Source organism: Lynx rufus, unplaced genomic scaffold, assembly GCF_022079265.1.
Source record: "Lynx rufus isolate CCGP_SWC_20201006 ecotype Redwood Valley unplaced genomic scaffold, mLynRuf1.p SCAF_28, whole genome shotgun sequence".
In the NCBI taxonomy this organism is placed as follows: Eukaryota; Metazoa; Chordata; class Mammalia; order Carnivora; family Felidae; genus Lynx; species Lynx rufus.
The window spans coordinates 7,208,396-7,233,778 of NW_025814843.1; the positions used below are offsets into that span (position 1 = coordinate 7,208,396).

Here is a 25,383-nt window from a genome sequence, read left to right on the forward strand (position 1 = left end):
AAAAAAAGTTAAAAATAGGGGCGTTTGGGTGGCTCAGTCAGTTAAACATCTGACTTCGGCTCACAGTTCATGAGTTTCAGCCCTATGTCAGGCTCTGTGCTGACAGCTCAGAGCCTGGAGCCTGCTTCGGATTCTGTGTCTCCCTCTCTCTCTGCCCCTCCCCTGCTCACACTCTGTCTCTGTCTCTCTCTCAAAAATAAATAAACATTTTAAAAAGTTTTTAAGTTAAAAAGAGAACTGCCCTATGATCCAGTAATCACACTACTGGGCATTTACCCCCCAAATACAAAATACTAATTAGAAAGGATATATGCGGCTGTATTTTTACAGCAGCACTATTTATAAGAGCCAAACTATGGAAGCAGCCCAAGTGTCCATCAACTGATGAATGGATAAAGAAGAGGTGAGATAGATACACACACACACACACACACACACACACACACACAATGGAATATTATTCAGCTATGAAAAGAATGAAATCTTGCCATTTGCAACAACACAGAGGAAGCTAGAGAGTATAAGTCTAAGCGAAACAGGTCAGAGAATGACAAATAGCATATAACTTTGCTTGTATGTGAAATTTTAGAAACGAAACTAAAGGAAAAGGAGACAAACCACAAAGCAGACTCTTTAACTGTAGAGAACAGACTGATGGTCACCAGAGTGGAGGTGGGAGGGGTGATGGGTGAAACGAGTGATGGGGACTAAGCGTACATTTACCACGATCAGCCCTGAGTACTATACGAAACGTTGAATCGCTATATTGGACATCTGAATCTAATATCACACTGTGTATGGACCATCCTGGGGTTAAAATGAAAAACTTAAAAAAAATATATACCTGGAAGAACCGTATGTGTGAAAATATTAAATATACATATAAACACATCATAACGGGTATTAAAAATACTTAGAACTAGGGGCGCCTGGGTGGCTCAGTTGGTTAAGCGTCCGACTTCGGCTCAGGTCATGATCTCACGGCTTGTGAGTTCGAGCCCCGCGTCGGGCTCTGTGCTGACAGCTCAGAGCCTGGAGCCTCTTCAGATTCTGTGTCTTTCTCTCTCTCTCTGCCCCACCCCACTCACACTCTGTCTCTGTCTCTCAAAAATAAACATTAAAAAAAAAGTTTTTAAAGACTTAGAACTAAATTATAATGAAAATATTACAAATGAAGTCCTGTGAGATGTAGATAAAATTGTACCAAGAAGGGAATTTGTAAATTAATTATATCATTTAATATTTATATTAATTACATTTAAATATTTTACATTGCTTTAAATATTACATTAACAAAGACAGCTCAAAGTGAATAAGCCAAGCATCAACCTTAACTTAGCCTAGGAGAAAAAATAAATCCAAGGAAATAGAAGGACATAATAAACATAAAAGAATAAGCCACTGAAATAGAAATTAAATTGTGATCGAGAGGATCAAGGAGTTTATAAGATACTTCTTTGTAAATCTCTGGCAAGATTAATCAAAGTATTCGAAAGCACAAATGGAAATGAATAGAAATGACAAGGGGGACATAATCATAGATTCTGCAGAGAGTAAACAGACAAGAGAATATTATGAATTTTAGGACAATAATTTAAAGAATTTACATGAAGCGGATATGTACCCAGACAACTATGACTTAACTAAGGAATGGAAAACCTTAACATCCCTCTTACCACTAGAAAAATCATAGGTACAAATCTCGTCACAAAGAAAACACTGAGCCCAGATGTTCAACGGAGATTTAAATCAAATCTTCAAGGATCAGAGAATTCCAATCTTACACTAACTCTTCCAGAGGATAAACAGGAAGGATTACTTCCTAAGTCATTTTATGAAACTAGCCAAAGCACAGAGCATGGTCAGCAAAAAACGTGAGAAAGGAAAACTGAAGGCCAATGTCAATCACAGAGACACATCAACAATAACCAATATGTGTTCAAACAAAATTAAGCAGTGGATATACTGGAAAAGATAATACCTTGTGTTGGGCTTTTCTCAGTAATACTAGGCTGGCTTAACATTAGCAACTAATATATTCACCGCTTTAACATTTCAATGGAAAGAAATAGAATCATCTTTAACAGGGTTAGAAAAAGCAGTTCACAAAATGTTATAGCCATTACGTCAAATCCCCTTAACCAATTAGGAATAGAATGGAATTTCTTTAGGGGTTTCTCTGGCTCAGCTGTAAGAGCATGTGACTCTTGATCTCGGGGTTGTGAGTTCGAGTCCCACACTGGGTATAGAGATTACTAAAAAAATTATTAAATAAACTTAAAACAAAAAGAAGGGAACTTCTTTAACTACATAAATAGAATCCACAAAAACTCACAGCAAATATTATGTTTAGTGGTGAAATGTTATAGTATCGCCTTTAAGATCGGACAAGATGGGGTGCCTGGGTGGCTTAGTCAGTCGGGTGTCTGACTTCGGCTCAGGTCATGATCTCGCGGTTTGTGGGTTCGAGCCCCGCGTCGGGATCTGTGCTGACAGCTCAGAGACTGGAGCCTGCTTTGGATTCTGGGTCTCCCTCTCTCTCTGCCCCTCCCCTGCTCACACTGTCTCTCAAAAATAACATTAAAAAAAATTTTTTTTTAAAAAAGATCAGACAAGATAAGGGTACCTCTTGTTACCACCTTATTCAACATCAAACTGCAAGTCCTAGCCAGTGCGGCAAGAAAAAAACAGCAATAAAATGCATTAGAAAAAAAAAAGACAGAGAAGGAAGAAATAAAACTATTATAAATTTGTAGATGATGACCATGTACATAGCAAATCCAAAGGAGAGCACAGATAAATTATTGCAATTAATAAGTTAATTCAGCAGAGATGCTTGATATAACATCAATAAACAGAAATCAATTCCATTTCCCCAGAAAATATAATTTTAAAATATCGTTTATACTAGGAGTCCAAAATTAAAATACCTAGGAATAAATCTTAAAGACACGAGAATTACCTTAAAGGTAACGATTACAAAATTTCGTCGAGAGACGTTTAAGGCATAGGTTAACGGAAAGATGACACATTCTTGAGCAGGGACACTCAGCGTGTATGGATGACTACTGTCCTCAAATTGAGCTATCGTCACTGCAAACAGAATCAAAATCCCAACAGGTTTTTTTTTTTTTTTAGTTCTACAAACAGAATTTTACATTTATGTAGAACAGTAAGGGCCAAGAATTGTGGAGAATTCTTAACGAAAAAAAGGCAGCGACTTGCCCTGCAAGATACCAAGATTTATGACAAAACCATGGGAATTCGGATTTTGTCATATAACGCAGCGGCAGATAAGGGGCTACTTAATGTGAAAGATGAAACTACAAAGCTTTTATGGAGAGGGTATGGGAGAGCACCATTAGGATCTCAGGGCGAAAAAGCATTTGTTTAACGAGACAAACTGCAACAGAGGGGAAAAGATGAACGAACACGTGTGGCTACGTTACGACGAACTGTTCATGGAAACATACCATAAATGCAGTGGAAAGACAGGTCACAAAATGGGAGACTGTGTCTGCGATACATACAACTCGTACAGGATTAGAGAGAGTATATACCAAAGAGCGAAAGGAAAATCTGTAAATATCATAAAAGCAAAAATAAAGTCCGACCAAAAGTGGGCAAGGGGCACCTGGGTGGCTCAGTCAGTGAAGCGTCCGACTCTTGGTTTCCGTTCGGGCCGTGATCTTATGGTTCATGAGTTCGAGCCCCACACCGGGCTCTGCACTGACGGCACGGAGCCTGCTTAGGATTCTCTGTCTCCCTCTTTCTCTGCCCCTCCCCTACTCCCTCCCTCTCTCTCTCTCTCTCAAAATAAATAAATAAACTTAAGAAAAAAACGGGTAAGCGCTCTGTATGGGCACAGAAGGAGAAACCCACAAACTCACCAAAAAAAAAAAAAAAACCAACATAAAAAGATGAGCCACTTTATTCAGAAGCGGGGCAATGCAAAATATTTACCACGGTAAGATACGACGAGGCACCTCAGAGGAATCGGGTCATCGTCTCCTTTCGGGCTTAAGGAAATAGTGGTCAAAGGACAAGAACTCCCCCTGTTTATCCTGTCACACCAACTACCAAACCCTGCAAAGTCGTACCTGGTGGAGAGGTGCCCGGCAGGTGCTTTCACTGCATCCTGTATCAACCACATACTCTGAGGCGTTAAGTGACTTGTCTCTGAGCCTGCCTTCCACACGCAAACCAATCCACCCGGAGCCCACGCCTCCAACCACCTCCTCTATCTGGTTCTCACACTCCAGACCCCTATCCACCTGCCCTAACCACCCCAGGGCCAGGGACCGAAAACCTAGACACCGTCAGTCCCTCTGGCCCCAGAGCCTGCGCAACTCATTCAAGAGAGCCAACTGTCCACCCGCTGGCCCTGTCTCGACAGCTCTGTTCCAGGGAAACCACAATAAAGGCTCTTGCCCACGTTTTCCCGTTGTTCCCTCTGCCTGATGGACCCCGGCGCCTCCCCCTTGCAGCCCTGCACGGGCGGCATGGTGTGTCCTGTCCTGAGAATCCAGTTGTAGAACCAACTCTCTTCTCAGGGGCAGTTCATTGCCTACGGGGTCTCTCGGGTGGCCCCACCGCACGTGAATGATAATAAGGCCTATGTTTTGAGACACGCCTCCATGTCCTTGCATCCCCAGACCTACCAATGGAGAGGGACCGTGGAGCAGAGACATTCAGAGACATCTCCGTGAATGTGGACAACTGGCCTCTTCTTAAAAGCACCAGGCAAACCCACTTCCAACATCCCACCATGCTCTCCTGGAGTTTTCTAGAGCGGAGGACCCTCACCCGGGTAGGGTCTCTTGGAATTTATTTGCAAACAGACACGTCCTCCGTGGGGTCATTTCCTTTCTGCTCACGGTGCTAGATCACCGGGCGGGGTGGCGGGAGCATTGAGCAAAACCACCCCCAGAATCAAGGGAGGGGGCGGGTCTGCTCCCCTGTAGGCACAGCTGATACACCACAGGCTGATGGCTGCACAGAGGGACCGCGACTGCTCTGAAGGACTCAGGGTGGGGGGTGCTAGTTGAGGTTCTGACTGTGGCAGATCTGTGGGGAGCAGACCAAGGTGAAGTGACCAGGAGACTGAGCACAGACCTGTTCACCCGGAGGCCGATGCTCTGGGTGGCAGAGCCTGGTGCTGGGTAGTCAAGGTGCCCCGGGGAACAATGTCAGGTCCTGTCTGTCCCGTGGCTAGAATGGCACACACACGGGCATCGGGAGTGTGGGGATTTAGTGACTTCTACGTTGCAAAGCGGGGTGATCCGAGACAAGGAGGGAGTGGTGGAAATAAAATCTAAGAGGCCCATTAGATGCCCTCCGTTTCCCAGGCTTGAAGAGATTTCGCAGGGCTGCAAAGGGAGCCTGGATCTGCCATCATCACGCGGAACGTGGTTTACCACTCACCGAGTGCCTTTCACGCACTGGGCCCCAGATGGAAAATAAAACCAAAAGAGGCCACGCCTGGTGAACCAAGGAAAGCGCAGGACTAATGTTACCGCCAGTGTCCGAGGGCCTGGAACCTCAATGAGCCATTTCAATTTTTCACTGAGCCAATGAACCCACTGGGGAAAACGATGAAGAAGATGAAAAAAACATGGCGGCCCCAATGGCTCGGGATGCCGGAAGAAAGCTAGAACGACGGTCTTACCTGTTAGTGACGTGGTCAACGAGATGCTGCTTGAACGTGAGGCTCCACCTCTTAATGAGGTTCAGCAGAGATGCTTTAAGGGGTCGCACGTCGATTTTCATCCAGCCATCAAACACCTTGACGGGCTCCAGCCCGCACACTTCTTCATAGAGCTTTTCGTAGGAGTCGATCTGTGCCTTGAACTGATGGAGGAGAGGGGGGTTCTCTGGAAGGCCATCGTCTATGTGGGCTTCCATTTCCTCGGGTGTGAGGACACGTCCATACAACAGAAACTGACTCAGAACCTCCTTCCGGTCCTCCACGTAGAGGTAGGAGTATTGGCTGAAAGTGTTCCGATAGCCACTGCAGAGGGCCATCATGCTCTGAACCCTGTCCAGGAGCGTGCTCCTCAAGCTGGCCAAGTGGGCCACGCCCTCCATGTCAACCTGGGGTGGGGGGCAAGACCACAGCAGGCGGTTACACCAACACTTTGCACGAGGTCGCGGGGGAAGGCGGGATGGTTGTGAATTTGGTACCTGGTAGTGGAGAGAGCCGTTCTGTGGGGAAAGCCGTGGCACCAAAGACGATATTCCAAAAATGTTGGCCACCAGACCCTCGACGGTGTCGTAGAAGCCACCCTTCACTCCAGACTCCAGGGATGGAGAGAAAACTAATTCTGGTATCACTAAGCACAGCTGTGCCTCAAATATCGGGGTGAGTCCAGCTTTACTTTCTGAAACACAAGGAAAACACACACACACACAAAACAAAGAAGGATGTCAAGACGGGCAAAGCGCCATACCCGTTCTCAAAGCACTCGGAACATTTTTTTCCCTTAACACAGGCTGTTTGGGTATAGGAAAAATGGAAATGTAAAATTTGCTAACCCCCCGGAAAAGGTGAGGGGGGACGGTCTTGCAGTGTTTACCGACAGGGGAGCCACTGACATTTCGAATAGGCCAATTCTTGCACAGGGCCGTCCTGGGCATTGTAGGACATTTACCCTCCTGTCCTCGGAGAGCACGTCCCAGTGACTGATCAACCCAAGCCAGTCCCCTTCCACGTTCCCAGGTGCCTGGGTCAGGGGAGCGAGGCGGGGGCGGTGGAGAACAGGTTGATTTTGCACAGCTCGTTTCTAGGAAGCGGCTGACTTCTTCCTCGGCACCAGCCACGCGACCGCATCGGTTGTCAGTAGGTGAACCGAGGCGTTCTTATCAATGGTCGCGTAAGCAAATAAATGAAAGACAACTCACAACCCTGGCCGTTCATCCTGTTCCACGAAAACAGAACTGACTTTAATTCTGTAGTCCTACGGTGATAAAAAATTTAAAAACAGTATACATAATTAATGGATCCCTGATTACTTGCTAGACTAACTTGCCCTGCTAAGTTTAAATCAAAATATAACACGGAGCAAGATGTTCCAAGTACGAGATTAGCGCTTCAACTTTTATTAATAACCACTTATATTCCCAGGTCGTCTTAACTGGAAATATTCGGGAGACTGTTCCACACAGCATGCTGCGGGTGGTGGAGACTCATCGGAATCCTCATCCCCTTCCTCCCTAGAAGCAGAGGTCAGGGTGGGCACGATTCCCTCCCCAGTGGGATGTGGGGAAAAGCGAGGGCTGCCGCCTCTGGGCTCCAGCCCTTGAGACAGCAGGGGAGTCATCTCTGTGCTCGCTCTTTTCTCCGCTCACGGACTAGAGCCCGGATGTGGCAGTGACTGAGCTCCATCACAGAAATGAAGACAAGGCAGGAACACGAACGTGGGGGAACCTCAGCATGGCAGGAACCCACCCACTAACCTGAACGCTCACCTGAGTCTAGAACTTGGGGGATACACCTTTTTGTCCTTTAAGCCACGTTATTGATGGAGTTCTCGTTACCATAGCTTAGCCACTCACCCCAACTAAAGTAACTGGGGGGATCCTCAAAGATAAGTAGGACTAGGGCCTTGCCTTGAAAACTGTAGGGATGATTGGGGCGCCTGGGTGGCTCAGTCGGTTGAGTGTCCGACTTCGGCTCAAGTCATGATCTCACACAGTTCGTGAGTTCGAGCCCTGTGTGGGGCTCTGTGCTGACAGCTCGGAGCCTGGAGCCCGTGTCAGATTCTTTGTCTCCCTCTCTCTCTGCCCCTCCTCCACTTGTGCTCTCTCTCTCTCTCTCTCTCTCAAAAGTAAATAAACATTAAAAAAAATTGCAGGCATGATAAATTTGCATGACTGGATTCAGGAGGGTCCCATCAAATGCAAATTTAACTTAAGGGAATACATGGTAATTATGCCATCATGGAATCGTTTTTAAAAACACCTATAACATCACACTTTGCATTACGTACTCAGGACATATTCTGCATTACTCTCTGTATGAGATACTGAAAACTTCACAGACCAGGTTGCGTAGGGTTTACAGGAGGTAAAAGACTCATGAGACTGTTTTGACCGTGAGATTTCTGTCCCAGGCGCTCTCATGAGAACCGAATCCCTACATGAGACAGAATGACAACGTCGTGACCGTAAAAACCAGATTGTCAGGGCACCTGGGTGGCTCAGTCGGTTAAGTGTCCGACTTCGGCTCAGGTCACGATCTCACGGTACGTGGGTTCGAGCCCCGCGTCGGGCTCTGTGCTGACAGCTCGGAGCCTGGAGCCTGTTTCAGATTCTGTGTCTCCCTCTCTCTCTGACCCTCCCCCATTCATGCTCTGTCTCTCTCTGTCTCAAAAATAAAAATAAACGTTAAAAAAAAAAAACCAGATTGTCTCAGTACAGGTCAGTCACTTTGGGACTCAGGAGGGGGAAGAGCATTTCTCAGTAGGGTGGGTAGCATCTAACCTGGGCAGGGTTTGCATTCTGAGAGGTGACAGGGAGTCCAGCCCAAGCCCTGGGAACGGTCCTGGTCTCACCAAGCACAAAAAGGTGCAAATGATAAAGGAAGCAGGGGAGACAGCCCAGGTCGGGAGAGCTAGATGGGCACTGGTCAAGTGTGGAGTCACTATGTTTAGGGACCATTTCTTATGCAGTGCCTACGGCAAGGGTGTTGGGGCATCTTCCCGGACCTTCTAGAGGACATTTGGTTGGTTCTCTATGATGAGCACTGTCAGCGCTGCTCCCCAGAAGCCAGTTCTCTGGTCTCAGTGCCTGCGCTCTGTGCCCCACTGGCTACTTGCCCCCGGGATCCCCCCACCCCGCCACCCCAACCTTGCTGACTATTCTGGAGGCTGTTTGCTGCTACCTGATCTCCTTGATTTGGAGCTTCCTGCAACCCTGCAAACAAAGACTGTGCCTCTGACCTCAGTCACTCCACTTACCAAGACCACATGGGGTTTGCCTGTCTGAGCTACACCCAGCACCGAGCCTCACTTCCCTCTGTATTCTCAGCCCAGGGGCCTGCACCTGCCGTCTTCTTTGGGCTGGGTATCTGGACACTGACCTTGACCTATCCATTTGACCTCCGGATTCTCTCCCTGGGTTGGACTTAATATCTTAAACTCTCATCTCACCTTTATCTTCTGGCTTCAACCTATTCCTCTCGGTCTTTCCCTTTCGATTAATTCTTCAGGGTGATCCTTGCTAAGCTGCTCAGAAGCTATCAGGACATGAAGGGTTGGTTTTGTTTTTGTAAGTAGGCTTCGTGCCCAGCGTAGAGCCCAATGCGGGCCCTGAACTCACCACCTCAAGATCGTGACCTGAGCTGAGATCGAGAGTTGGACACCCAAATGACTGAGCCATCCAGGCGTCCCAGAATGTGAAGGTTTAATTCAGCTTCTTCCTGAACCCTTCCGCTCTTTCCACCCCATGACTTCCTAGCCAAGGTTGGCCCTGACTATATCCTCGACACTGTGCACCTTAACTCAGTTCTATCCATCAGAAATTCAAAACGATTTTTAACCACTTCAGACAATGCCCATTACCCTTCTTAACATTCCTTTTCCTCCTGAAAGCGACCTCATCCCCAGCTGGTCTGACCCTTTTCACATAGAAACACTCTGTTTCTTCCACTTAACCTGGCTACTGCCTGTGTTCTCGAAAGGCCACAGAAAGAGAGTACATTAAGCTTGAAGGCACAAAATGTCCCCCTCCCAATACCATGAGGCAAGCCCAGACTCGAACCCACAACCCCGAGATCAAGAGTCGCACACTTTCCCGACTAAGCCAGCCAGGCACCCCCTGAAGCTTTATTTGGATTGAATTGGCATTTATGGTTTTGCTTTTGCTAAGGGCTTCACTATCTGTGAGCCTGGTTTATCATCTGAGTTTTAAAGAGAAAGAAATCTTTTCTCCGGGAACAATGCAGAAACTCAATACCTTTGCTATTCTCCTGTGTGTAGCGCACAAAACATCCACAACATTTTGGGAAAAGTCACAAAGCACTCGATCACACTTCATTTTTGTTCAACAGGTGCCACTGTTATCTTTGCGGCAATAACACACATCCATAAGCCAGTACATACCGGTGTTTTCCAGAAGGTATTTGAGGGAGCACTCAATGGCAAGAAAAAATCCATCCAGCAACATATCATCTATGTACTTAACATAAGCCTTCCAGATATTAGAGGTTGGGTCCGCGGCAAACAGACCTAGGTTTTCCTACAAAATAAAGAAGAATGGATTGAAACCATGTTGAATAATATGGAAGGACTGGTCTAGTTCTCATTGACGGGAATGAAAACAACCTAGAGGGGGGACAAAAGCATTCTCGTGAAAAGTTTGCTATCACACGGATGTTGAATCCATACCGTCTAATGGGTTTAATCATTGATCGAAAGGATCACAAAGTTAATCCGTGAAGGGCAGATGGGGTCTCATCCTGTCCCTGAAAAAGGAGGAGGGGGCCCGGCCGCTTTCCCAGGAAAGATGGGACATAGGGTGTTGATTTATAAGTGCTGACGGGTGCGCCGTGGAGAAGCGATATCAAGACGGGAGTCAGGGCAGAGAGAAAAAGGGACGCTATGGATAGAGGGCTTGGTGATTCAAGGCGTGTAAGAACTTTGGGGTTCAAGCAAGTAAAGCATTTCCTGGCGAGTCCTCAGAAATGAGCTGGAGGGGTTTGCTCAGGGCAGTTGCCATTAAAAGCAGCCAGCTGAGTGATTTAGAAAACGTACACACATCAAGGAATGCATGCGTGCTCTCTCCCTCCTCCCTGACCTGGTGGCGTGGGGCACACACATCCCACCTACCGCCATCATTTTCGTCATTAAGCCTTCTGACATCGACTTTCTATTTATCGCACATCTTCAAAGAAAGTGGTACTCTGAAGAGGTACGTTTTTTAGGCGACTCATGCCCCTTTACAAACATTTCCACGTATAAACCCCCCTGAATTAAAAAAAAAAATCTCATAGCGGCACCTGGGTGGCTCAGTGGGTTAAGCCTCTGACTCTTGATCTCTGCTCAGGTTCACGATCTCACCGTTGATGAGATCAGACCCCATACCCGGCTCTGCACTGGAAGTGTGGAGCCTGCTTGAGATGCCCTCTCACTTTTTCTCCGCCCCTCCTCTGCGCGTGCTCTCTCCCAAAAATAAATTTTAAAAATCTCATTCTTTATTAAAATTTGTTTAACGTTAATTTTTGAGAGAGAAAGAGAACACAAGCAGGGGAGAGGCAGAGAGAGAGAGGGAGACACAGAATCCAAAGCAGGCTCCAGGCTCCGAGCTGTCAGCACAGAGCCCGGCGCGGGGCTCGAACCCGTGTACCGCAAGATCATGACCTGAGCCGTCAGACGCTTAACCAACTGAGCCACCCAGGCGCCCCTCATAGATTCTTAAATGCAGAGAACAAACTGAGGATTGATGGAGGGACGTGAGTGGGGGATGGGCTAGATGGGCATTAAGGAGGGCATCTGTTGGGATGAGCCCCGGCTGTTCTATGTAAGTGATGCATCACCAAATTCTACTCCTGAAACCAATGTTGCACTGTGTGTTAACTAACTAGAAGTTAAATAAAATATTGGAAAAAAAAAAGTCTGACGATCCTGTCTTTACATGATAAAACTCTAAAATTTCCAAAATGCATTAACATACCCCTTTCCTTCCTACGCAGGTAGAAGAGTTTCTGAATGATTTAAAGCCCAACATCACACAAATCACAACACAGTGACAATACAGAGTTGTTCTCGGGTATTAGTAAGCCTGTATGTCTGTTTGCTTCTTTATTGTGTAAAACATTCAGTTCTGACTGCGGTGTACAGTTTTATCTCCTCAACGTCATGCTCTCAGTATAGCTCTCCGTACCTTTCGACTCTTTACCTCAAATCTACTATGGTCTTGGGGGGGTGAGGGAGGGGGCAAAACTGTTGGAATTTCTGTGAACCAAGAAGGAACGGCTCCAGTTTCCGATTTTCTGGCCAAGACAGAGGGGTGAGATCAGACCTGTCCGTCCGCGACACAGATGCAGCTATGGCAGACGCAGCACAAGAAACCATTCTTGGGGGGCAATTAGATAACAGGAACACGGGGCTGTGCTCCTCGGGAGAAGGGAAATACACACACACACACACACACACACACACACGGTGAGTTTCACCTGGCTCCCGACCTAGAGGCACTTTCGCAACCATGGCATGGAGAAGTCGACCGCAGTGACAGGGTCCTTCCTGATGGGGAGAAGACCACCCAGCAGTTGGGGTTTGGGGCTACTGAGATTGCCGAATCTTCTGCAGTCTCTGGGTGGTAAGCTGCACATCCTTAGGGCCAGACTCTGCGAGGCCTGGTGGAGAACAGTTGCCAGGGTGCTGTGAAGCTGCATGGAGACTGTGTGGGCCTGCGGTAATATATCTGGGAATATCCGGTAATATATCTGGAAAATATCTGTGTGCCTTCGGACATAAATGAGGACATCTTACAGATAGCCCAGGCACATTCTGCTGAGCCCCCAGCAACACCGTGCTTGGGGGTTAGAGCTGCTTTGTCCTAGAGTCAGGCCCCCTCGGACCCACCCTCACAAAGCTTAAAACTGAGCCTCGGCAGGACCAGCTGACCCACCGGTAAGTCAACTGCCTGCCGAGGCAAAACACGAACCCTTTAAGGGGACTAACGCTCAGATCCTAAAGTGGCATCCGACATGACTAAGATATAATAAGAAAAAATCACTAGACACGCCAAGAAGCAGGAGAGCGTGACGTTTAACCGAGAGAGGAAACAATCACCAACAACATACTCAGCAAATAGCTGCCATACCAATCCGGGGATGCCTGTTCCTAAGACTTGTTTCATGGAGACAAAAAGGAACTTCTGTCACATTAAAAACAAAACCAGACGCAGAAAATAAAACGGATGTTGGAATCAGGAGACAAGCATGGCATAATCTGATTAGAAACTCAAATTTGGGGCGCTTGGGTGGCTCAGTGGGTTAAGCGGCCGACTGTGTTTGGCTCAGGTCACGATCTCACGGTTCACGAGTTCGAGCCCTGCCTCGGGCTCTGTGCTGATGGCTCGGAGCCTGGAGCCTGCTTCCGATTCTGCGTCTCCCTCTCTCTCTGCCCCTCCCCCGCTCATGCTCCATGTCTCTCTCTGTCAAAAATAAATAAAACATTTAAAAAAAATTTTTTTAATTAAAAAGAGAAAAAAGAAACTCCTCCAATTTAATGAAAAACAGGTTCAATAAGCCCACATACTCCAAGCTGGGTGAACAGAAAGTAAACCTATTTAGGCACATTGTAGTGAGACAGAAAAAAGAAGTCCAAGGATTTTTTAAAAAAAGAATCTATTAAAAGAAGCCTGGGAGAAACAATACTCTGCATATACAGGAGCAAAGACACCAAATGCAGCTGGCTTCGCATCAGAAACATTGGAGGGGAGGAGACAAGGAAATAACTTTTGTAGGGAAAATAAAACCGTCTACGCAGAATTCTGTATCTAATGAAACTATCCGTCAAGACCAGAAGTGAAACAAGGACATCTCAGATACACAAAAACTGAGAGAATGTGTCGTTAGCAGACTGGAACTGCAAGAAAAACTGAATGGAGTTCTTCAGGCTGCAGAGAAATGACTACAGGTGGCAAGTCAGTTTTACAGAAGAGGGGAAAAAAATAAGTCTGGAAATGGCGAGTATGTGGGTGGATCTAAAACACCAGAAGTATTTTTTTCTTGAGTTTTTTTTCTAACGTTTATTCGTTTTTGAGAGATGGAGAGAGACAGAGTATGAGTGGGGGAGGGGCAGAGAGAGAGGGAGACACAGAATCGGAAGCAGGCTCCAGGCTCTGAGCTGTCAGCACAGAGCCCGACGCGGGGCTCGAACCCACGAACCGTGAGATCATGACCTGAGCTGAAGTCGGACGCTTAACCGACTGAGCCACCCAGGAGTCCCTTTTCCTGAGTTTTTAAGGCAAAAACATAGAATACTCTACAAGGCCTGGGATTTAGTGTGGGATTTGTTACACACACACACACACATACACACACCCCAACGGTACCAAAGATGAACGGGGGTGTTTGAATTGAACCATACTGTGGCTACGTTCCTATATTTCATGGGAAAACAATCACTGATTGTAATTAGAGACCCATAACCCACTACAACCACTGCAAATGTAATGCAATGACAGCATCATTAAAGTAAAAGATGGAATACCCATTGAGAAATCCGAATAGGATATTTTTAAAAATAGAGAATAACAGGGGCACCTGGGTGGCTCAGTCAGTTGAGTGTCTGACCTCAGCTCCGGTCATGATCTCGCGGTTTGTGAGTTCGAGCCCCACGTCGGGCTCTGTGCTAACAGCTCAGAGCCTGGAGCCTGCTTCGGATTCTGTGCCTCCTCCTCTCTCTGCCCCTCCCATGCTCATGCTCTGTCTCTATCTCTCAATAATAAATAAACGTTAAGCAAAAAAAAAATAGCGAATAACAAGAAGGAAGGAACAGAGGAGCAGAACAACACAACAGAGAGGAGGCAAACAGGAAATAGCCAGATGGTAGGGCTAAATCCAAGCACACCCATAATTCCACTAACCGTAATAGTCTAAACATCCCAGTTAATAGGCAGAGTTGTTAGGAAAGTAAGTTTCTACTATACTGTCTATAAGAGAAGGAATCAGAAAGTCATGATATTATAAATGTGTCTGTATTAAAAGAGCATCACAAACTTGATGAAAACTCGGACCGCACTAAAGGGTTAGTGAAATCACCCAAAGTCACAGGCAGAGATGTTAACACGGCCCTTTCGGTAACTGGTAGGACAGACAGACAAGAGATCCTGAAACCATACAGAGGATCTGGACAACAGTATCAACCACTTTGAACTTTAACGGAGATTCATAGAGCACTACACCCAACAACGGAAGAATGAAGGCATTGTCAAGTGTACAAGGAATGTGCAGTAAGATGGGACAGTATTCTAGGTCATGGAACAAGTTTTGGTGAATTCCAAATGATTTGGATCTTACAGAGTACTTTCTCTGGCCACAACTGGACTGAACTCAAGGTCGATTTCACTAAGCTATCCAGAGAAGCCCTGACCATATGGAAATGAAACAGTGTGCTTCCAAATGACCATTAAACAATGAGTCACGAGCAGAAAAATTTAAGAGTGAATGACAATGCAAATGAGGCACATGAAATTTGTGGAATGCAACTCAAGTACAGCTAAGAGAGAAAATTACATCAAATGCTTGTATCAGAAAAGAAGAAAGGCTTAGAATCAATACCCTAAGTTTCTGCCCTTGGCGGGTAGGGGGAGAATGAAAAGGGGAGAACAACCTCAAATTAAGGAAAGAAAGGATAAAGCGCAAAGAACAGAAATTAATGAACTAGAGGGGCGCCTCAGTGGCTCAGTTGGTTAAGCGTCCAACTATTGATTTTGGCTCAGGTCACGATCTCGCAGTTTGTGAGTTCGAGCCCCGAGTCGGGCTCCGAGCTGACAGTGCAGAGCCTGCTTGGGATCCCCTCTCCACCCCCTCTCTACCCCTCCCCTGATCGTGCTCTCTCTCTCGCTCTCTCAAAATAAAGAAATAAAACTTAAAAACAAGAAATTAATGAATTCGAAAACAGATAAATAAAATTAACAGAGTCAAAGTACAGCATGTTACTGTGATTCAAACCACAGCTAATCAAAAATAGCAACTGTGATCCATTACGGACTCTAGGGTTCTGTACTTGGCATCTCCTTCTATGTCCTCGGGGTTTGGCGTGGGACTTAGGTCATGCGGTGACACCGTTACGACAGTATTAATTTTGACACACTGGTACCAGAATGTGACTTTTCTCTCTACCGATCTGTTAGCTTTAGTTCTCTCGCTCGCACCATAAACTTCTACCCTGAATGCAGAAGTCACAGGATCTGTTGAGCGTTCTAATTTTCAAATCACTTACTGCATCCAAACACTTCCTGACGCTTTCCCTCTGCTAGTGGTAGGCGCATCCGACAGGCTGGTTATTACCTGAACGAGGGCATGAATCTTCAGTCCAGATTCTTTGATGAGATCGTAGTATTTTTCCATCCGGTTGCGCTGGTCATCCATGGAAAGGAGACATTCCTTTTTTCCATCTTTTCTCTTAAATATTGGAGACACCCATGTTTTCATGATGTTTTGAATCTCTTCCACATTGTCTTGGGCTTTCTGAATCCTTTGTTCGAGATCATGAACGCTGTTGGTGATTTGAATGACATAATCCCAAGTGCCTGCTCCCCAAAAGAAATACATTTAATTGAAAGAGTTAAAGGTCTAGTCGCTACGGAAGGTACGGATTTAATATCTGTGGGTTTCAAAAGGCTTTCTTGCACAAGTTATTTTGTTAGCACCAGAGTCTTTTTCTTCCTGGCTGTGTTGAAAAGCCAATGCTTACCATCACCCTGCTTATGGAGGAAAAGAAACGAGGAGGTAATGCTTACCAACCAAGTGCACAGAAATCGTCATAGTTGCTGGGGCACACCAGTGCACCATCATGATTGTCTTTGGGTTATGGACCTTCTGAAAAGCACTTTCGCCTCATTAAACATTGAAAACATTGTTCCCTCTTGCATATAAAATAAAGTTCTAACTCGTTTAATATGGCGTTCCAAGACTTCTGTGAGTTGATGGTGACCTCCTTTGCAAACATGAACTCTTTCGAGGACTCTAATGAGAATTAATCTCCCTCCCCTGTGATTTGGCACACTTTATTTTTAACTCTGTGAAGGCTTTTTATCATAGCCTGTCTTGGGTGATTTATGGTTGTACATATGTCTGTTGGTCCCACTAAACGTGAGTTCTTTGAGGGTAGGAGCCACGTCCCTTACACCTCATATTCCAAGTGCCGTTGAGGTCCCTTACATAGTACCCTGCAAAAGTTAATCCATCAATGAAAGTACTGAATTGGAAGAAACACAAGAAATAAATCATGGTACCCTCACTTAAGATGTCTACAATCTAGGGGTGCTTGGCTGGCTCAGTCGGTGGGACATGGGACTCTTGATCTCAAGGTCATGAGTTTGAGCCCCATGTTGGGGGTAAAGATTATTTAATAAATAAAAAAAAGTTTTAAAAAAAGGTATCTATATTTTAGTGACAAAAATTAAGTGACAGTGATGATATAAAAAAAGCCCTCATTCACGGAGTGCCCAATATATGTTGGAGACCTCAGGGTATGTCACGCAAACCCTGAGCCTCCCCAAACGCGTGGCAGCAACATCTTCTCAGTCTACCAATCATATCCAAAGAGAAGGAAGAAAAGGAATACTAGCCCTTCTTGCCTTCTCTGCTTTGGATACATGTCTCAGAGGCTAGGCTTGTGTTTCAAGCTCAAATCCGGTTACTGGGGGAGTCATTCAAGTTCTACCAACTTTATCAGGATCCTGACCCCCAACCCCCTCCCCAGATTCCAGGCAGTGCCCTGCTACCTTCCGTTTTCCAGTTCAGAGTCTCTTCTGCAGCTTTCAGGCAGAGATCGATATTCCCCAGCTCTTTCTCCAGTAATGGCAATTCCACCTCTACAAGAGTTTTCATAATCTTGTTGTACCAATTCGCCATCAGTTCCAACTTCGCCACGAGCTGCCGATAGAATTCCCTGGAGGAGAACATGGCTGCTGCTGTCTCAGGAACATGTCGCATCTGCCTCGATTCAAGATAACTCATTTCCTTCAGCACTGAAGTCAGCTGGAAAAGCAAATCGGCATTAAAGTGGTTACAGCTCCGTGGCAGTAAAGGGTGGCAATCATCAGTCAAGGACTAGAAAACCCCAGGAGCCCAAAGACCTTCGTAACGGGTCCCTTCGTAACGTTTGCTCCTACCTGCTCCTTCCATCTAGAGAAGGGAAACTGAGTTTTGAAATTGAGAAAGCAGAGGACTCAGACGCAGCAAGGCTTACCAAGTCCGTCAATCCCAAAGAGTAACAAAAACAACGCTGGACAGATTACCCTGATGCTTTCGGGCACATGGCTGATACAGTGACGGGCTCACCCCAATGAGGTCACGCACACGCAGACACGGACAGAACTGAGAGGAGATGCTATTGTACGAGTTTAATTGTTAAATGGAACCATTGGAAACAGCCCTTCATTTCTGTGAGCCTGTGCTGGCACGCCTTTGTCTCACCCAGGCCTCTCTGAACGTCTGTGGGCATGGAGTTCAGTGGAACTGAACAGTGAGAGGCGAAGCAGACATGGGCCAATGGAAAAAGAGACCTGTGGTTGGGTTGCTAGGTATTGGGGTCTTCGCTATTTATTGCGTTTACCTCTGAACCCACAAGGACAGATGTGTATTAGTGTGGGCAACAAAACACCCCAGAGATACTTCCCACCCGCCTCCCACTCCCCTCCCCTTTGCATGGAGACACCTGGGCTCCCAGCTCTCCTCGCAATGGCTCTGGGTCAGTGCTCCACTGCGGCCCGGCCAACCCTACTCAGGATGAAGGCAAATGCTAACCATCTGGTGGGGAAATGGCTTCAGTCTCCTACTTTGTTTGAAATAAGCTCAAGACGGATATTAAAAATTTAAGTGTAAAAACTGAAAACAGAAAATTAAAACATCAGGGCTACTTATATAATACTGAGGTGGAGAAGGGCCTTCCAAACATACAACCGGAAAATAAAATACAAAAGGTTGCAGGCATTAAATATCGTTCACGTAATAAAACGGCACATTTCAACAGGTCTGAAACATATGCAATGGATTTCTTAATATGCGACAAATATTTCCCAAATATTCTAACAAATTCACAGGAAAAGAGGGCACTTCCACTCCGAAGTGGGCAAGAGACACGAACAAGTGATTTGTAGAAGAACTATGACCGGCCAATGAACAGATGAGAAGGTTCTACTTTACTAGTGGCCAAATAAATACAAATTAAAACAATGTTGAGATACTATATATATATATATATATATACACACACATATATATATATATATATATATATATATATACACACATATATTTAGTTCAACAGGCTAGGGGTGATTTGAAGAAATGGATATCTTCCTGGAAGAGATATGACTGAGTTCCATCTTCCTGAAGAACCAATTGATAATGTATATGTGAATCCTCACAACGTGAACACCCTTTACCCCATTTCCAGGCCTTTATCCCACATAAATCATCGAGGACGGACACAACAATAACTAAGGATGTTTCCTGTAGCATTATTTATACTGTATTTTATTTCTTTCCAACATGCTTCAATGTTAAGATTCTCTATTATTTCATTTCCAACCAGGGAAGAAAAATGCGGTTAAACTATAAACACGTGCCATTTTCAGAGATGCGAAGATGTAACAAAAAAAGAAAAAGTGCATCTTTCGATCAGTGAAATGCAGATTGATAAAACGAGAAAATAATTTCAATATCCAATAATAGGGCATTTAAAACACTTTAAATAATTTGCAAAAGAATTTTTTTTCTGGCCCCAGAGGGGCAGATCTGATCATGTCCCTCTAGAATGATACATGTGTTACTGTTCATTCTTACTAGCACGGCCACTGTCATGTTGCTCCAAGCTGGAAACAGGGACACATACAGCTCCTCTTTGACTTGTGTGTTTGGTTGTCTCCCCTTAACTCACTTTATAATTCAAGTATTCCCTCTCCCCTTTTCTTCTCTCTTTCACTCTCCCCTCTTTCCTTCCACCACCTATGAACACTTCAAAAGTGCCTACTATGTGCTGCACATTGGGAGAGAGAAAGAGTCCTTGCTCTGGCGTATACAGAGGAGGAGTGGTCCATCCTCAAAACTGTCTCGTCCTGAGGGCTTCATTCCTACAGTTATAACCTCTGGACTGTGGCTTCGTGGGTAACCCAGTCCCTCCTCTGTTTGGGCATTTAACAATCAACATTGCTCACGGTGAATGCCGATAAAATTATGCCAAGGAGTTAAATGAGTCAAACGACAGGCTTATGTGCTACCAAAGTGAAGAAATGGACCCTCCAACCCCCTTTGTTGACTCTGATCGCCGTCGGGAGTCGATGTTCTACTTAAACTGTAATTTTCTCAAAAGACACTCACATGCTATCAGCTTAGTTTCCAGCTCTCTCTACCTCGAGAACATGCCATTGATACTGAAGTCGCTGACTGCGTTTAGCTCAGCGTGGCCTATACTTTTAAGTTGGTTTTTTTTTTTCCAAATACTTCCTGATATGGGCTGGCTTTTGGTTATCACGTTCTCTGGCATGAAGTTTTCCACATTGCTACAGCCCACGGTGGTCTTCAACTCTTCTGATCGCCTAGAGCAGGGCCTGTCAATCTCAGAACTCCTGACATTTTCAGACAAAAACTCTTGCTTGTGGGGTGCCATCCTGAGTGTCGTGGGAAGTTTAGCTGCATCCTTAAGAATCTGCTCACCCTACACCATTGGCACCCAGTCCATGACGGACAACCCAAAATATCTCCAAGGGGACTAAATTGCCCCAGGTGAGAACCAGTAATCTAGAGTCTTATTCCCAAAGCTACTCCAAGGAGATTTATCACATATAATCTAATAAAGGTAGACTTTTGCATGTTGAGGTCCTAGCTTCCAACTAGCTGGTGGGTTCCTTGAAGGCAGGCGTAGCAATACCTGTTACCTATTTAAATACTTTCTCGAATTCCAGATGGTGCATACCTAGAATAGGATATGTAAACTTTTGGATGAGTTTATTTAAAAAAAAATTTTTTTTTAATGTTTATTTATTTTTGAGACAGAGAGAGACAGAGCATGAATGGGGGAGGGGCAGAGAGAGGGGGAGACACAGAATGGAAGCAGGCTCCAGGCTCTGAGCCATCAGCCCAGAGGCTGACGTGGGGCTCGAACTCCCGGACCGCGAGATCGTGACCTGAGCTGAAGTCGGACGCTCAACCGACTGAGCCACCCAGGCGCCCCTGGATGAGTTTATCTTGAACGCAATTGCCGTTCTAACTTTGTATGTGGAGTCGAGTTCATAACAAAGCTGTTATCACCCAACTATGAAAGTTTAAAACATATTCTGCTGTATTTTCTGTTGTGCAAAACTGACACAAACGTATTGACCAACCACGGAGGAAAATGAGGACACTGGACAACGTAAGGAAACAATGCACCGCGGGATTCATCCCGAAAGGGAGATCTGGGGTGGAAATTCTCTCGGGCAGCTTCTGCAATTTCTTATAAAACGCCTCTGTTGCCTTTGAAATCAGCAGAGTTAAAGGACTCTCTTCAGGAACCCACAAGGAAATTCCTGCTGCCTTACCTGTGGGTTAAAGTTGACGGCGATCTGCTTCGTCTCTGGGTCACGTTTCAGAAGCGGCTGGGAAAGATTGTACTGTGACTTCTCCGACACGGCCTGACACCAGTCTTCATAAAGTCTCATCTCGTACCTGCGAGGACCAGAGACAAGTCACCTCTGAAGCACCCTCCCAGTGCCCGGCAATGACCCGCTGAAGACAGAGATCTATTAATGTGTATATGACCTAGATATCTACATAGGTATATGTGCACGTCTATAGCAAAAACTGAAGGTACCATCAGTAAAATGCCTGGCTACGTTCTTAGGTCAAAGTCACTGACTCGGCTTTCAAAAGGTAGCACATGAGAACCCGGTCGAGAGGCTCCATGCAATCTTTAGAGGAGATAAAGGGAGTTGTGATTAGTCTCATTAACCGTGGGAAGAAGTTATTGGGCAAGATTTGCTCTCACCCTAATCTTCATGCAGCTCAGACATCCGTCGCTCAGCCGTTACCCGATGACTGAAAACGTGATGAATAAACACCCCATGGTAAATGGAGCTAAGGCCCTGGACCACGGGTAAATGGAAAATACAGAAGTACAATCCTGGAGTGATGTACCGGGCATCGGATCTAGTGACGGGGATGAGAGTGTGATAAGGAGAATGCCAGGAAGGCCGCATGGAAGAGGGGCTGAGGCGAGGCTTGACGGAGTCTGAAAGGATGAGTACAGGTAGGAGAGTGAAAGGGAAATGGATGTCCCCCAGCAGAAGCATCAGCACCACCACAGGGCAGAGAAGAGACACATGGAGTGTGATCTTGGAACGGCTGAGGCCGGAGGGGGGAAGGGACGAGGCTGGAGAGGGAGGCAAAGGCCACAGCGAGGGCTTTTCGGGTCACCTGAAAGTGACAAGAGCCAGTGGGAGGCACTGAAGGGCTCCCCAGCTCGGGCATGCGGTGACATCACTGGATTTGCTGAGACTGTGGGCATCACAGCCTGAACCACAAGACTTAACCGCAGCTTTAGAGCAGGAACTAAGAGTCCGTGTGAACTGTCATTCTTCTGTTTTCTCCGTAAGAGAACGCAGGAAGTACTTTTAAAACTTATTTTCTCTTTGCGCAGCACAAACCGTTGCTTTCTGCTTCGCAGCGGCTGCTGTGATTTCCCGGGACACCGATCTCCAGGTGTCCCGAGGAGCGCCCTACTTCCTCCGGCTCCGCCAAGTTCATGCTCCCAACCGAACTACCGTGGAAAGCGTCTGTTCCTGGAACAGAGCCGCGTTCCCCAGAGACCCAGAAGCGCTGGACTCACAGACACCGTGGTTTACATCCTAAAACAGTGACATTGCACAGCCACTGAGGAATCTACGTGAAACCGGTAACCACAGAAGGCATCACGGGGGCGGGGAGGGGGGCCGGGGGTGGCTATGCCATTTGCAGAACAATACGATGCCACAAGCCGCTTACTTGTCGAGCAGTGAGAGCATATCTTCATATTTTTGTGTCATTCGCTTTCCTTCGGCAGATTCCAGGCAACTATCCACACAAAAGAGGGGGGGGAAATGGCATCGATTTAGAGGTCAAAATAATAATCAAAGTAACAAACTGCACCTGTTCCCCGCGTCCTTCTCGCCAGTGTCGTCCACCGGCCACTAGAGGGCATCTGCACTTCCTGAAATGCAGGCCGACCCCAGGTGGCAGGGACAGTGAACACAGCACCTGAACCCTACCCCCCCCCCCCACGATGGGCTCCACCAACCCCCTCTCCTAGCCCAGCCAGTCATGCATGGGCAAGTGAAGTCCTTCCAAAATATGAATTAAAAAGGAAATTGAGACGAAAGGAACATTCTAGGTGCTACAGTTTTCTGTATTTAAGGAAAAAAAACTACATAATGTTATGAATTATAACATAATAAAACTACACAACATCAAATATAAAAACAATATTGAAAACTTTTTTAATGTTTGTTTAATTTTGAGAGAGAGAGAGAGAGAGAGCGCGAGCATGAGCGAGGGAGGGGTAGAGAAAGAGAGCGGGAGACAGAATCAGAAGCCAGCTCCAGGCTCTGAGCTGTCAGCACAGAGCCTGACGTGGGGCTCGAACTCACAGACCTTGAGATCATGACCTGAGCTGACATCAGATGCTTAACTGACGGAGCCACCTAGGCGCCCCCAAAACAATATTTTGTATACGTTTGTATAAAGTGACATCTGATGTGTGTGTATACACATATATGTATACATGTATACATGTACATATGTATATGTATACATGTATATATGTCACACACGTGTATATGTCTCCTCTGAAATCCTTCTAGGACATGTGATGACAAAACTTCCTACCCATGACTCACTGACACGTCGATGCAAGTTTCCCCTCCCACCTCTTATGCCCCCCATACGTGAACGCACACGTGGACACAGAGGCTTCCGCAGGGATGCTGGGGGCCACACGGCATGTAAGCAGGGTCCGGCTGGAGGCACCGTTACCCACACTGTCGCCCGGTTGTGACGTTCCTCTGCAACACGAAATGAGAGTCCAGCCTCTGGGAACATCGGCGAAGCGTCTGTAATTTTCAGACACCTTCACGCTGACTGTGTGGGAGCGTCTGTTTCTGTTTGTTCTCCCGGCTGATTGCAAAGATTTTTTAAAACCCATTTGCTCCTTAACCCAACACAACGGTTCTCCACCAGATATCCTGAGCTCTCAGGATAAGCCCTCGTGCCTGCAGAGAAAGCATTGGATTTCCTGGCGTTGTATTCCCAGTCCTTAGTCCCCGTTCCCGGTGAAGGAGCAGGTGTGGCTGGGGAGGCAGCAAGGAGGCGAGAGAAGGGCTTTGCACCAGGTGGGCTGGCTCCCCCCAGCTCTCGCCTCCCGAGCCGTGGGATTTCTGCAAGCCTCAAGACGCCGGATCCCGGTTTTGTTTCTGGAGAAGAGTGAGGCCAGAGGGGAGAAGGGTTTCTCACACTGGGGGCCCGTGCCAGTCGCCTGGAAGTTTCAGGAGCCACAGGAATAATTGCAAACTCCCTGTGGGTTCTCCTTCCCTTCGTGGTGAGGAATGGAAAACGTTCTTGATAGCCAATTCATACAGGTAGTTGACCCCTAAAGAACGTGGGAGTGAGGGACGCCAACCCCCACGCAGGCAAAAATCTGCATGTAACTTTGGACTCCCTAAAAACCTAACTATTAACAGCTACTCTTGCCTGGAAGCCTTACAGATACCCCAAACTGTCCATGAACACGTTCGTTTTATGTTATATACGTTATACATTGTGTTCTGACAATAAAGGAAACTAGAGAGAAGATGGTAAGAAAATCACAAGGAAGAACACCATAAAAACTCCGTCTGGGCAGCGCGCCCAGTAGCCCCTGGGTCTGTCTCTGGCCTCAACACCTTGTGCAAGGAACAGACCCAGTGCCAACCCTTCTTCCAGTCTCCCGGCACCCTCCTACCTCTTTCCCCGTTGCAATCTTTGGAATCATCCTGTCAGCCATGCCCTGCCTCCGGGACCAGCCAACAGCGTCTACTGGGCTTAGCTCCTTGTTGCTGACCAACCACGAGCTCCCAGATTCTTCAGAATCGTTCCACCGCTGTGGCGGCCACCGTCAACTGCCTGATCAACCTGCACCTGCACGCCTCCTACACCTGTCTCTCCGGGCTTCTACCTGGATGCACTGATGTGGCTCCGGAGGGCTGGGCCACTTCTCCTCCCAGTTGGCAGAGAAGCGTGAGGGTGTCCAGCGTCTCTCAAAGTCACAGACCCAGCGGAGCTGATGCGCCTGTTCCAGAAGGCGCAGAAGCCATCCCGAGATGGGAGAGGTGAAGCCTGCCACGCCACGGAAGCTTCCACGCTTCTGGATGAGAAGCTGAACCAGCTCCTTCTGGATCCGCTTGCCCTGGGTCCCACGAGCACAGACCCCACCTCTGGGAATCCCGAGAACCACGTCCCAGAGGGGCAGGTGAAACTCCTTGAGAAAACGGTAACCAGCTGGCCCACCTCCGCAGGCTGGCCTGGCCGCCCCCAGGCTGGGCTAGGCGGGTTGCTCCTCCCCTTGTCAAGCACAAGAAGGGGACCCTGCACCTCCCTCCTTTCTGCGCATCCTGCTCACGTTGAGGTTTCAGCCTGAACTTACTTTTCCCTGCAGC

At 46.7% G+C, this 25,383-nt stretch overlaps 1 protein-coding gene across 1 annotated transcript in view; it reads right to left on the reverse strand.

Moving 5' to 3' along the window:
- Positions 1-25,383, reverse strand: part of DNAH9 (dynein axonemal heavy chain 9) — a 340,134-nt gene that overhangs the window by 277,337 nt on the left and 37,414 nt on the right. Inside the window, exons 11-17 of the mRNA XM_047089868.1 lie at positions 22,700-22,768; positions 21,259-21,385; positions 17,461-17,716; positions 16,022-16,263; positions 10,101-10,236; positions 6,184-6,380; positions 5,669-6,093 (exon numbers count right to left, since the gene is read on the reverse strand). Of these exons, the coding sequence (XP_046945824.1) occupies positions 5,669-6,093; positions 6,184-6,380; positions 10,101-10,236; positions 16,022-16,263; positions 17,461-17,716; positions 21,259-21,385; positions 22,700-22,768 (1,452 nt within the window). The remainder of the gene's footprint in view (positions 1-5,668; positions 6,094-6,183; positions 6,381-10,100; positions 10,237-16,021; positions 16,264-17,460; positions 17,717-21,258; positions 21,386-22,699; positions 22,769-25,383) is intronic.